This window comes from Melanerpes formicivorus, unplaced genomic scaffold, assembly GCF_026170545.1.
Source record: "Melanerpes formicivorus ecotype bairdi unplaced genomic scaffold, bMelFor1.0.p_v2 SCAF_29, whole genome shotgun sequence".
NCBI lineage: Eukaryota > Metazoa > Chordata > Aves > Piciformes > Picidae > Melanerpes > Melanerpes formicivorus.
In genome coordinates, this window is record NW_027142381.1 from 9,830,036 (window position 1) to 9,843,240 (window position 13,205).

The window sequence follows — 13,205 nt, forward strand, 5'->3', positions numbered from 1 at the left end:
TGCAGGTGCTAGAATCTAGCTTCCACCGCAGGCACTGCTCAGCTCTCTGAAAGATCTGAGCCAAGCCCTCAGCTGGTGTCATTTGGTGTAACTGAGCTGGGTGCAGGACCCCCTGGGCTGCTGGAGTGTCACAGTGCCTGAGGCAGTTGTGGGCAGGGGTACCTGTCTGCTCCTCAGCCTGCAGAGAAGACAAAAGATTCTTTCCCCCTGGGTGGGGAGGGGGTGACCTGCAGTGCTCAGAGCCTCCCCTGTCCCTGGTGTGCCTGTGGGGGTTGTGATTGTCCTCCAGCACCCACGGGTGCTGAGAGAACTGGCAGATGAGGTTGCTAAACCCCTCTCTATTATATTTCAAAAGTCCTGGCAGTCTGGTGAAGTCCCCACAGACTGGAAAAGGGGAAACATTGCCCCCATCTTCAAAAAGGGCAAGAAGGAGGAACCAGGGAACTACAGGCCAGTCAGTCTCACCTTTGTGCCTGGAAAGATCATGGAGCAGATCCTCCTGGAGTCACTACTCGCTCAAAAGAATAGTGAAGAGGTGATTGGGAACAGTCAGCATGGCTTTGCCAAGGGCAAATCCTGCCTGACCAACCTGGTGGCCTTCTATGAGCAGGTGACAAAATTAATAGATGAGGGGCGAGCAACTGATGTCATTTACCTGGACCTGAGCAAAGCCTTCGACACTGTCCCGCACCACATCCTGGTCTCCAAACTGGTGACACATGGGTGTGATGGGTGACCACTAGATGGATAAGGAACTGGCTTGATGGCCGCACCCAAAGAGTGGCTGTCAATGGCTCCATGTCCCAGTGGAGGCCAGTGACAAGTGGAGTCCCTCAGGGATCAGTCCTGGGACCTATCTTATTCAACATCTTTGTGGGGGACATGGACAGTGGCATTGAGTGCACCCTCAGCAAGTTTGCTGATGACACCAAGCTGTGTGGTGCAGCAGACACGCTGGAGGGAAGGGAGGCCATCCAGAGGGACCTTGACAGGCTGGAGAGGTGGGCACAAGCCAACCTCATGAAGTTCAATAAGAGCAAGTGCAGGGTCCTGCATCTGGGTCGAGGCAATCCCAGGCACAAATACAGGCTGGGCAGTGACTGGCTGGAGGATAGCCCTGAGGAGAGAGACTTGGGGGTGCTGGTGGACAAAAAGCTCACCAGGAGCTCTCAGTGTGCACTTGCAGCCCGCAAAGCCAATCAGATCCTGGGCTGCATCAGGAGAAGTGTGGCTAGCAGGTCGAGGGAGGTGATCCTCCCCCTCTACTCAGCCCTGGTGAGACCCCACCTGGAGTACTGTGTCCAGTTCTGGAGCCCCTATGACAAGAGGGATGTGGAGGTGCTGGAACGTGTCCAGAGAAGGGCCACGAGGATGATCAGAGGGCTGGAGCACCTCTCCTGTGAGGACAGACTGAAGGAGTTGGGGCTGTTCAGTCTGCAGAAGAGAAGGCTCCGAGGTGACCTAATTGTCGCCTTCCAGTATCTGAAGGGGGCCTACAGGAAGGCAGGGGAAGGACTTCTCAGGATCTCAGGTAGTGATAGGACTAGGGGGAATGGAATGAAGCTGGAGGTGGGGAGATTCAGGCTGGATGTGAGGAGGAGGTTCTTCACCATGAGAGTGGTGAAACCCTGGAATGGGTTGTCCAGGGAGGTGGTCGAGGCCCCGTCCCTGGGGGTGTTTAAGAGCAGGCTGGATGAGGCTCTGTCCAGCCTGATCTAGTGTGGGGTGTCCCTGCCCATGGCAGGGGGGTTGGAACTAGATGATCCTTGTGGTCCCTTCCAACCCTGAATGAAACTATGAAACTATGAAACTATGAAACAGGTGATCTCTGGTGCACACCCAGCAGCCCAGCAGAGCAGAATGCACTCAGCCCTGTGCTGCCTCGGGGGCTGCTCTGGGTGGTTCTCAACTGGCTCTCACTGTAAGGGTCTCATCTCACAGAGCCTCTCTTGCCTCCCAAACTGCCTGCATTCCACTAGAGGAGGAAGCAGGACACGTGTGGGGATGGCTGGAATGTATAAAGCCTCTTGGGACCCTTCAGGAGGGAAAGTGTTCTGCAAGCAGCTGATAAATCCTGGCTGTGGCTGCTCTTGCACTCCAGGCTTGGGCTTTTCTTGGTTAATTTATGGCAGTGCAACAATTTCTGTACAAACCACCCTCCTGACAGCCTTGGGAGGAGAGAAACAGCTGTGAAGGGTGCAGGGAGTGTTGAGAATCAGGGTTGGCTTTGATAGCATCCAGCACAGCTCTGTGGTTTTCAGTGGCAGTGTTTTGCTACTCTTTGTTTCCTCTCACTGTGCTGATTGCTTCCTGGGCCAGGAGCTGCTTGGCAGATGTGTGAGTTTTGCAGACCAGCACAAGGCAGCAGCTTTATCCCAGTTCAGACCTTGCTCATGTAGGGTCATGGATACATAGAATGGTTTGGGTTGGAAGGGAATAAGGAAGGGAGAAGAGAAGGCTCTGGGGAGACCTCGTGGTGGCCTTGCAGTACCTGAGGAGAGGCTACAAGAAGGCTTTGGAGGGACTTTTTACAGGGGCTTGTGGTGTAGAACTGAAGGACAATGGCTTTGAGCTGGAAGAGGGCAGACTGAGACTGGAGATGAGGAAGAAATTCTGTACAGTGAGGGTGGGGAGACCCTGGCACAGGTTGTCCAGGGAGCCTGTGGGTGCCCCCTCCCTGGAGGTGTTCAGGGCCAGCCTGTGCCAGTGTCTCACCACCCTCACTGTGCAGAACCTCCTCCTGATGTCCAACCCAAACCTCCCCTACTCCAGTTTCAAACCGCTGGTCTATCCCCACAGCCCTTCTGCACAGACCCTCCCCAGCTTTCCTCTAGCCCCCTTCAGATACTGAATGCAGCTCTAAGGTCTCCTTGCAGCCTTCTCTTCTCGAGGCTGAACAGGACCAGAGCAGTGAGACCTGCACAGAAAAGCCCCAGGTCGAAAGGCTCAGAAGTCCACCCCTGGGCTCTGCCAGGAGGCAGCAGCCTCTTCAGGGCTTTTTTATCCCCTCTCGCAGCTCAGGGTAATTACTGCCAGCAAAGTCCATACACTTTAATTAAAATGACTGCAACACAAGAGGAGTCGCTTCCGACGGTACATGGAGAGAGCTCTAAAAGCTTCAGTCAGCGATAAGCATCTCACTTAGCTGCTGGTAATTGCTGCCGGCGTCGGCGCTCGGCGCTGCCGCCGCTGCGGCTCTGCCTCCGGTTCCGGGCGCGGAGCAGCACAGCCCAGATTGCCGCCGCAGCCGATTGCAGAATTGGTTTGGATTCTCTCTCTCTCTCTCTCTCTTTTTTAATATTATTTAATTTTTTTCCGCCGGTTTTCTTTCTGGCCAATTTAAAATTTGTCAGAGCCGGTCCTCTTCTGGATCACTGCCCTTTGATATTTCGCGCACTCCATTTGCCACAAACAAGCCGCGGGGCCGCGGTTCATGCTGACTCCAGCAGAAGCGGAGAAAGCTCCATTTATCTTACACTGCCTGCTGAATTCTTGCTCATTAGCTGGGGGTTCACTGCCTCTCTTTAACCCCTGAGTGGCTGTCATCCCTCCCCGGAGCTGCCGGGGAGAGGGAGATGCTCTCCGCCGCCGCCTGTTGCGGAGGGGTGGGGAAGGAGGCAGCCGCGGGGCCGGGGGCGCTGGGGTTGGGCTTGCGGCTGGGGAGAGGCAGAGCAGGGGAGGCTGGCAGATATTGAATAATTTGACACAAATCTGTTCATTATCAATTCTCCAGCACTGTTGCTGCGGTGTTGATTAGCCCTGTGCTTTATTACAGTGTCACTCAGGAGCGGGGCTGTTGGAAGCCAACAAACGCTGAGGAGCAGAGGGCAGGGAGGGAACTGCGCCCGGCCCGGCCCGGGAGCAGGAGGAGCTGCAGGGGGAGCAGGGACTGCCTGGAAGTGCAGGAGCAGCGCTGGCTGCGGGCCTCAGGCTGCTGCTAAACACGTGGGGAGCCACGGTAGCTTGCTTTATTTCTGGCAATTAGAGCCTTGCCATGCAGGGTCTGGGCACAGCCTGTGGCAGGTGCACAGGAAAATGGGTGGAATAGGAGTGGAAGGAGGCAAAATGGCTGTGGGCAGGGTGGGGGTGGCTCTTGCATTGCACATCAGGTGTTTATCTGGTGGTGAAAGGCAGCAGCTGTCTGTGCCCTGAGCAATGCTCTAACAGTGTCAGTGCCTCTCCAGCTGAGCCCATGCAGCTGCACAGGTCCTGGCATGCACAGAACCAGAGAAGGGTTTGGGCTGGAAGGGAGCTGCCATGGGCAGGAAGCATCTTGAAAGTTGCTTGAAATCATTTTGGTGTTTCCCTAAGCAGTGTCTGAGGTGCAGGAGGAGGAGCACTGTGCTCCACATGAGGCTGCCTAGAGACAGGAGCAGGGGAATGGTTTGAAGCTGAGGGAGGGCAGGGTTAGACTGGAGCTGAGGAAGAAGTTCTGCAACAGGAGAGTGAGAAGGCTCTGGCACAGGCTGCCCAGGGAGGCTGTGGATGTCCCCTCCCTGGAGGTGTTCAAGGCCAGGCTGGATGAGGCCTTGAGCAGCCTGGGCTGGTGGAGGTGTCCCTGCCCAAGGCAGGGGGTTGGAGCTGGATGATCTCTGAGGTCCCTTCCAGCCTGAGCCATCCTAGGATTCTGTGCACAGCAGCACGCTGGGGCAGAGCACTGTGGAGCTCCTCTGCACAAGCTCCTGAGTGGAGTGCTGGATCACTCTGTTTGGCTCAAGAGTGTGCAAAACCTTTCTGAAGTCTCCAAACCAGGAAGCCAGGACTGCCCCTGGGCAGAGCTGCTCCTCTCTGCAGGGAGATGTGCAGGGGAGTGGTGCCAGCAGGAGCCTGCAGCTGCCTCTTGGCCCCAGCCATGCCCCCTGGTGAGGGCTGTGCTGGTGGCCTAGGGACAGCCCTGGCAGCTTGCTTGCTGCACTGCACCCTGTGACCTGTCCTGTTCCAGGCTGTGGTTTGGGAAGTCAGATTGCAGATTGCAGGGGTTGTGTCTTCAGTGCTGTAATTAATCAGAGTGCTGAGTGTTTGCTTCAGCAGCACCTAAGGAGAGCTGCTGCTGCTGTGGGGCCTTGGGCAGGTGCAGTCTGTGGCTGTGACTTTGGTTGTTGAGGTGCTGCTGATCTCCAGGGGCTGCTCCTGGCTGCAGGAGCTGCTGCAGGTAATTGTTCTTAATTCACTGTCGAGTCCTGGGGAGCAAGCACTGCCTTCTGTCAGCTCCTGCCTGACAACTGCCATCCTGAATGCCCTCCCAGAGGGCTGCAGATGTTCCCCATCAAGAGGGGGTTTGGGGAACTGGGTACCTGCTGCACTTTGATGCCCGTGTTGAGACCTCAGGAGCAGAGTGTTGGAAAGGACTAGGGTAGAAGATCAGGCGGTGGAGCTGCACAGGAGCCTCTGGAGCCTGTGTCAGGAGCTGGTGTGACCTTCACTGCTCTTCCCTCTTGCTCCTCTACCACATAAATCCTGCTGAATATTTAGTGAAGCAATTACAAGCAGTCTCATTTAAAGAAACAAGCAACAGCCCCAAAAGAGCTCTCTCCAGGGAGGTGAGTGGCTGGGGGTGACCTTCCTTGTCCCCTCTGGAGCAGCTCCCCCCAGCTGTCACCTGGGCAGCCTGGATGCTGTTGGCATTCTTGCTGCCTTTGCTGATTTTCTGTCTGGCAGGCGAGAAGGTGAGATTCATGGTGGAGGATTGTTGTTGGAGCTGTGGGAATTGGGGGGGGGGGTGTCCTAACCAGGCTTAAAATGGAGATCTGGTGCTGCCAGGGAGGCAGAGCAAGGGGTGTGCTTCTGCAGAGGACTCCTCCAGCACACACTGAGGTGGGATTTAACTGCTCTGCTCAGCAGAAGATAAGATAGGTGGAACTCGGTGTGGGGTGAGTTTGGTGTCACCCAGCCCCCCAGGTTGGCCTGGAGTAGTTGTACCTTTCAGGTACTCAGTTGTTACTGAGGCTCCTTTGTGGCCTGCAGGGACAGCTGCTGCCACCTCTGAAGATCAGAGCTGAGGAGCAACTTGCCCCAAGGTGTGTCTGAGCAGCAGGGGCACCAGAGGCAGGGTCACAGCTGTCTCTGCCCTGGTGAGCCCTGGCATGGCCTTGGCTCATTCAGAGGAGGGCTGCAGCCAAGGAGGTCTCTGCCTCTTGGGTGTGCTGAGCTGAGCCTGGGTTGAAGCCCTCTCCTTTGTCCAGCTGTCAGCATGCAAAGCAGGGCAGGAGGCCTGGGGACCGTCCCAGCAGAGCTGTGGGGTCAGAGACCTTGATGCTTGGAGTGCTTGTCTGAGGAAGAGGCAAGCAAATGGAGAGGGGCAGTGCGCTGGGGCAGTGTGCTGGGGCAGTGTGCTGGGGCTGTGTGAGGGAGCAGCTCCCACAGTTTAACAGCTCTGAAGCTGTAAACCATCAAATTGATTCAGCAGCTGCCCAGCTCCCTGCAATCAGAGGGAGCCTACAATAACATTTCTTGAAGTCATTTTGTCTAACCTGTTAAACTGGTCATATTTAAACACAGCACTTTGCTGCTAAATGTTATGGGAGGCTGTGATTCATGGCCCTGCTGAGCCACTTCCAGCTGGCAGCAACTTCATTAGCGGCAGCCCCGGTCCTGCCAGCGCAGCCCGGCAGGGCACGGCCAGGCACTGAGCCCCGGCCTGGCAGGGGCCTGGGTGGTGTCATGGGGCACAGGCTAAGTGGCTCAGGTGGTGCTGCCCCTGCCATGATGCTTTCCCTGACTTTTGGAGAGGAGGAATTGATGCCCATCACAGGAGGGGTCCCTGTGTGGCTCTGTCTGCTGGCTTCGAGGCAGCTCCTGCAGCCTTTCAGGGCAGCAAGGGGCCATGGCCCTGCTGGCAGCAGGGAGGGGTCCCAAGGGCTGGCTTTGCCAGTCCTTGTATGACAAAATCCCAGCGTGGAGGGGCTGGAAGTGGCCTCTGGAGACCACCCAGTCCAACCCCCTGCTAAAGCAGGGCACCCACAGCAGCTTGCCCAGGAGCACAATGCCCAGGTGGGTTTGGAGACTCCTCAGCCTCCCTGGGCAGCCTCATGGGAGCAGAATGGAGGCACTGAGCTGGGCTCTGCTGCCCAGGGCAGAGCTGGGGTGCCAGAAGCAAGCCTGGGGACTGCACAGAGTGCTGCTGCTGCTGCTTTTGTTTCCCTATTGATCAGCAGCTGATCCATACCCCGGGTCTATAATGCTCCTATGATTTAAACTTGCACAGTTTCATTAGCTGTCAAGTGCCTTCAGAGCAGAGGAATCCCATATCTTAGCTTCCCCTCTCCTTGCCAGTGCAAGATTTGTGGCAGGAGGCTTCCCTTGCCCGGGAAGGAGCACACAAATAAATAAATAAAGCAGCACCGAGGCCTTGAGGCCTCCAGGTCTGGGTGGGGAGGAAAGAAAAGCCATTGCCAGATATTTAATTGTGCAGGGGGCTTAGAGGATTGATCGAGAGCTTAGCTTTTTACAATGGTGCAGTGAATAAGGAATGCTGCTGACAAAGGATCGATGATGGGATAATCACTCCTGATCCCCCTCCTCATTGTTGCCTTCTTTCTTCCAGCAGAACAGGGTTCAGAAGTCAAAAATCTTTATAGAGGCTGCTTTTAAATTAAGCAGAAAATAGACATTGACATATTTGTTAATCTCACCTAAATCATGGCTGGGCCTGGCTGGGCTGCCTGCACGCCCCCGAGAGCCTGGGTGGCCGTGGGGGGCTGGGGGAGCCTGGGATGCTTCCTGGGGATGAAGAGGCAGAGGTTTTTATGCTGGAAGTGCTGCTCTCCGTTAAAACCTCCTTGCTGGCACTGGGAGGCATTTGTATTGGCAGGCACCTGGCAGCATCCCTCCCCTGAACAAGGCCTCCTCCTGCTTTGGAGATGGGGTGGGGGTGTGCTCCCCCCTGGCCTGGATTCAAGAGCAGCTCTAGAAAGAGATAAGAACCTAGGGAGCTGATGGTAGGAGATAACATAGGAACAGATCTGGTGGAGGCTCCATCCCTGCAGACATTCGAGGTCAGCCTGGCTGTGTCCCTGGGCAGCCTGCTCTAGCTGCAGGTTCCCTGCTGCCTGCAGGGGGGTTGGACAAGATGCCCTCTGAGGGTCCCTGCCGACCCAGTGCAGTCTGTGAAGCTGTAGAGCAAAGGAGACCAGAGCAGAGCCTGCAGGCCATGGACAGCTGCCGGTGGGAAGCTAGGCCTGGTGTCGTGGTGCTGTGTGAGAGCTGCTGCAGTGCTGCACCCACCAGTGGCAGCCCGTGGGGGGCTTGGTCCCTCAGTCCAGCAGCCCTGGCTCGTGGTGGTGGTGGGAGGTCAGCCATGGGTGCTGATGGCAAGAGCAGGAGCAGTGGGCAAGGAGCCCCTGGTGCCCTGCAGGACAGGGCAGGAGCTGTGCCTGGGCAGCCAGAGGCTGTTCCACACAGGGCCTGGCTTCAATCAGTTCATTTCACCAGAGCTGATGTTGCCTAATGAATGAAGGCTTGTGGACTCCACAGGACATTATCTGCTGGACACAGCTTCAGTCTTGTCCATCCTGCCAGTCTGTGACTGAGCCTGGGCTGTGCTGCTTGGGGGGCAGCAGCCTGGGGAGCTCTCTCTGTGTTTTCCTTGATGAGGCCAAGGCTCTGCAGCCCCTGGCAGGAAGCAGCCTGCAGGAGAAGCTGTAATTGTGGAGCTGCTTTTACATTGTCCATCTTTCTTGCTAAATGAACTGCATGTGAGGACATTACTCTTTTTTAGGAGGAAGTCCAGTAAATGTCACTTAATTGATGGCTCAGCTCATTGGCATTTAAATGGGATGGAGTTTCCATGGTGAAAACTCCTGTGGAGCTCCTGCCTGAAGAGCAGTGGCAGGAGCCTGGGCTGATGTTTGACTCCAGACTCTGCCTGGGGGTGCTGGGAGCTGATGGTCTGATGTTTGTCCTGGCCAAAAGCAGTCTGGGCTTCACCTGTGTGCAGGAGCTGAGGAAACCTTCACTCTCCCTCTGTTGTCAGAGCTTCCCCCTTCCCCCATGGAGCCACACAACTGTTTGGGTTGGAAAAGGCCTCTGAGATCACCCAGCCCAACCATCAACCCAACACCATGGCCACTAATCCATGGGCAGAGGTTTCATGAGCACAGCAGCCCTTTGCTTTGCCCTGTCAGAGCACCCCAGCACGGGGGGGTGTGGGGGGGACCCTGGGCATCGCCTAGTGCAGCCCCCTTGCTCCTGCAGGGGCAGCCAGAGCAGGCTGCAGAGGGCCATGGTGAGGTGAAGGTGTGTGAGGTGTGGCTGTCCCTGGTTGCAGGCACCCCCGAGCTGAGCCCTGCTGAGAGGAAGGAGCTGGAGAGCAAGCTGAAGGAGAGGGAGGAGTTCCTGATCCCCATCTACCATCAGGTGGCCATGCAGTTCGCAGACCTGCACGACACGCCGGGCCGCATGCAGGAGAAGGGAGTCATCACCGTGAGTGGCTGCCCCTGCAGGAGCCCCCTGCAGGAGCCCCCTGCAGCTGCCCAGGGCTGCCTGCAGCCTGGGGGCAGCCTTTGGGCCCCCAGCTAAAGCCCTGCCCCAGAGGCTCTGCCACAGCCGTTCCCTGGCCCCAGAGTGCAGCGCTGTGTCCTGTGGAGCCCCTACCTGCCTGTGCTCAGCAGGGACCACAGCAGAGCCCAGGGGCACAGTGCAGGGGCACAGTGCAGGCTGCCCTGCAAGAAGGGGGCCCAGGGAGGGTGGGGAGCCTGTACCCATGGGGACCCTGTACCCATGGGGACCCTGGCAGGGGACCTTGGGAAGCTGGCAGTGATGGCATGGCTGACAGCCAGGGTTTGAGCCTCACCCATCAGACTTCCCTGGTTCCCTCCTGGGCCCTGCTGCTCACCTGGGCAGGGAGCAGGGCTCTGTGGGGCAGAGGAGCCTGGGTGTAGCTTCTGGTGACTGAGCAGGGCTCTGGTGCCACGGGGAGGAAGGCTCCCGAGCTCAGCCCTGGAAGCCTTTGCGTTTCTCTCGTGCAAGCAGTGGAGCTTGGGCACAGCCTGGGGCTGGCTGCTGGAGCAGGGTGTGGAGGTCTCTCCCTCAGCTCTGGGGCACCTCTCCCTGGCAGGACATCCTGGACTGGAAGACCTCCCGGAGCTTCTTCTACTGGCGGCTGCGGCGCCTGCTGCTGGAGGATGTGGTGAAGAGGAAGATCCACGCTGCCAACCCCGACCTGACCGACGGCCAGATCCAGGCCATGCTGCGCCGCTGGTTCGTGGAGGTGGAGGGCACCGTCAAGGTAAAGGGGCCCTGGCCTGCTCCTGCCCTCCAGCTGCAGTCTGAGCCCTGACAGCCACAGAGAGCCTTTAGGTGATGAAAGCAAAGCCCTGGGTAGCGTCCCAGGCCCTGGGCTGGTGTGCTTGGGTGGTGATTGTGCCCAGGAAGCCCAGATGGGCATTGTCCGGGCAGGTAGCACCACTGAGAGGAGAACCTGGGCACCTGGCAAAGACAAAGGGCAAGGCAGGGCAGTGCTGGGAAGGAGGCTGCCCAGAGCTCCATCCCAGGGGCACTGAGGAGGGTGTGGAGATTCCCTGCTGCTCTGCAGATGCACTCAGCCTTCCTCACCCTCCTGTCCTGCCTCCAGAGCAGACCATGGCCTCTCTCGGTCCAGCTCTCACCACTGGCACCTCTCAGCCATGCCCTGGGCTGCTCCCTTGGATGCCCTGTGGACAGGCTGTCAGGGGCAGGGCCCTGAGCCAGCTGTAGGATGTACCTTGGTGGGGGGCTGTCACCCCAGCACCATCCCCAGGCCCCACCTGATGGTGTGCTGAGGATTTCGTTTCCAGTTGTGCCCAGCTGGGAAGGAGCCATCCCCAGCGCTGCTCCTGGCTGGTTCCTGCCACAGCCCTCCACTCCCAGGGCCTGGGGGTTATTTTGTGTGAAGGATTTGAGGGTTTTTTCTGTTCTATTTTTGAAGTCCCAAACACTCAGGGGGTGCAGGGCAGGGGGGCAGGGCGGGGGGGCAGCAGCTTTGCAAGGTGCTGTCTGAGCGCCTTTAGAAGCAGGCAGCTCGTTAGCTAATACATTACACCAATCAAGGAGAGTTATCTTAAGCCACAATTAATCTGCTCCCTGGCATATGTTGATAGGAAAGCATCCTGCTGTTTCTTAATTAAAAGCAAACGGATTAAAAATGATTAATAAGAGTATTAAATATTCTGCTAAGGGAAGGCTTTGGCTCCCTGGCTCACTCCAGCCTGCTGCAGGCCTGCAGCCCAGGGCAGCTCCTTGGGCTCCCTCCTCTGCCTTGAAAGCTTCCCAAGTGCCCCCTGGTACCCAGGGAGCACCTCCCCTCGTGGCTGGGGGCAGAGCCAAGGAGCAGAGCCTAAGGAGGCTGCAGTAAGACAAAACAATGCAGCAAGCACAAGCTGGAGGCTGAGGAGGGTCACTGCCACTCAGCTGCAGGCTGAAAACAGACTGCCAGGCAGGACCAGCACTGCTGGGCTGCACTTGGGGCTGCTTCGTGGCCCTGCTGCCTCTCCCCTGTGCTGCAGCAACACCTTCCTGCAGTGACAGAGCTTGGTAGGTTGCAAGAGACCTTCAGAGGTCACTGGGCCCAACCCAGCACTAAACTGTGGCCCTCAGCACCACAGCTTTGAAACCCCTGCAGGGATGGGGACTCCACCACGGCCCTGGGCAGCCTGGGCCAGGCCTTGGCAACCCTTTAGAGGAAGAAATTGTTCCTCATGGCCAACCTAAACCTCCCCTGGGACAACTTCAGGCTATTTCCTTTTACCCTGTGACTTGTTCCCTGGGAGAAGAGACCAACCCCACCTGGCTGCAGCCTCCTCTCAGGGAGCTGCAGAGAGCAAGGAGGTCTCCCTCAGCCTCCTCCTCTCCAGGCTCAGCACCCCCAGCTCCCTCAGCTGCTCCTCACCAGCCCTGTTCTCCAGACCCTTCTCTGGACCTGCTTTAGCACAGAAGTCTTCTGCTGGCCTCACTGCTACTGCTCTGAGGGCTTCCAGGACCTTTGCTGCTCCCACATCACAGCTTCACCTTTAGGTGCACTCCTCTAGCCTGGGCAGCCCTTGCAGCCACTGCTCCCAGGCAGGTCCCAGGGGTGACCTTTAAAGGAAGAGGCTGCCCAGGGAGGTGGTGGAGTCCCCATCCCTGCAGGTGTCCAAGAAACTGTGGCCATGGCCCTTGGGGCAATGGTTTAGTGGCCATGGTGGGGTTGGGTTGCTGGTTGGAGTGGATGTCTTGGAGGCCTTTCCCCACCCAGCCAGCTCCATGGGGCTCTAGAGCAGGCAGTGAGGCTGTGGCTGGGTGGAGCAGTGGCAGCTCTGCTGCCCCATGGCACTGAGCTCATTGTCATTCTGCCTTGGACCTGGGTAGAGCTATCAGAGGAGGCTGGGGCAGCTCTGGCTGAGGAGCTCTGTGTTTAATTACCCAAATAAAATGACATAAATATGAATGAGAGCTAATGTGGGGCCTGCTCCTCTGGAAGCCATTAACAGAACCAGTCTGGAGTGATCTGTAAGGAAAATGAGAGGAGAGGAGAGGAGCCAGGAGGCCATTAGGAGGCTGACACCCTCCTGGGTTGTTATGGACCCAACCACCTAGGAAGTGCCAGGTGAAATGAGCTTGCAAGAGATAAAAAGTGTGGGGGGGGGGGTTGCTGAGGCTTCCCAGGGCTGGGGGCAGCTCAGCACTGCTGTGCACTCACCTTCTGAAGGGACTCATTCAGCTGTGGGCTGGAGCTGGCATCCCACAGGTGCTGTGACCCACACCACCTCCCACCAGCCCAGGCTGCTCAAGGCCTCATCCAGCCTGGCCCTGAACACCCCCAGGGAGGAGGCAGCCACAGCCTCCCTGGGCAGCCTCACTGTCAAGACCTGGGAGTCCAAGGCTGGGGCTGGTGCTGGAGCAGCAGAGGGTGCAGAGCAGGTGACAGCTGTGGTTTGCCCACAGGCCTACCTGTGGGACAGCAACAAGGACCTGGTGGAGTGGCTGGAGAAGCAGCTGACGGAGGAGGAGGGAGTGCGCTCGGTGGTGGAGGAGAACATCAAATACATCTCCAGGGACTACATCCTCAAGCAGATCCGCAGGTAGGGACTGCCACAGCCTGCCCTGGGGCACAGGCACTGCCAGCAGCCAAGCCTCCCAGCTGGGCCATGTCCTCCCCAGCTGAGGAAGCCGGGCTCCTGGGGCTGGTTGTGGGGCAGACAGTGCCTGGAATCAGCCCCCAGGCAGCACTGGCAGGTCGAAGGCTCAGCTTG

At 57.8% G+C, this 13,205-nt stretch overlaps 1 protein-coding gene across 6 annotated transcripts in view; it reads left to right on the forward strand.

Moving 5' to 3' along the window:
• Positions 1 to 13,205, forward strand: part of ACACA (acetyl-CoA carboxylase alpha) — a 105,680-nt gene that overhangs the window by 90,167 nt on the left and 2,308 nt on the right. For all 6 annotated transcript variants that reach the window (XM_068154963.1, XM_068154967.1, XM_068154965.1 and 3 more), the window contains 3 exons: positions 9,266 to 9,420; positions 10,055 to 10,225; positions 12,898 to 13,034. In XM_068154963.1, the coding sequence (XP_068011064.1) occupies positions 9,266 to 9,420; positions 10,055 to 10,225; positions 12,898 to 13,034 (463 nt within the window). The remainder of the gene's footprint in view (positions 1 to 9,265; positions 9,421 to 10,054; positions 10,226 to 12,897; positions 13,035 to 13,205) is intronic.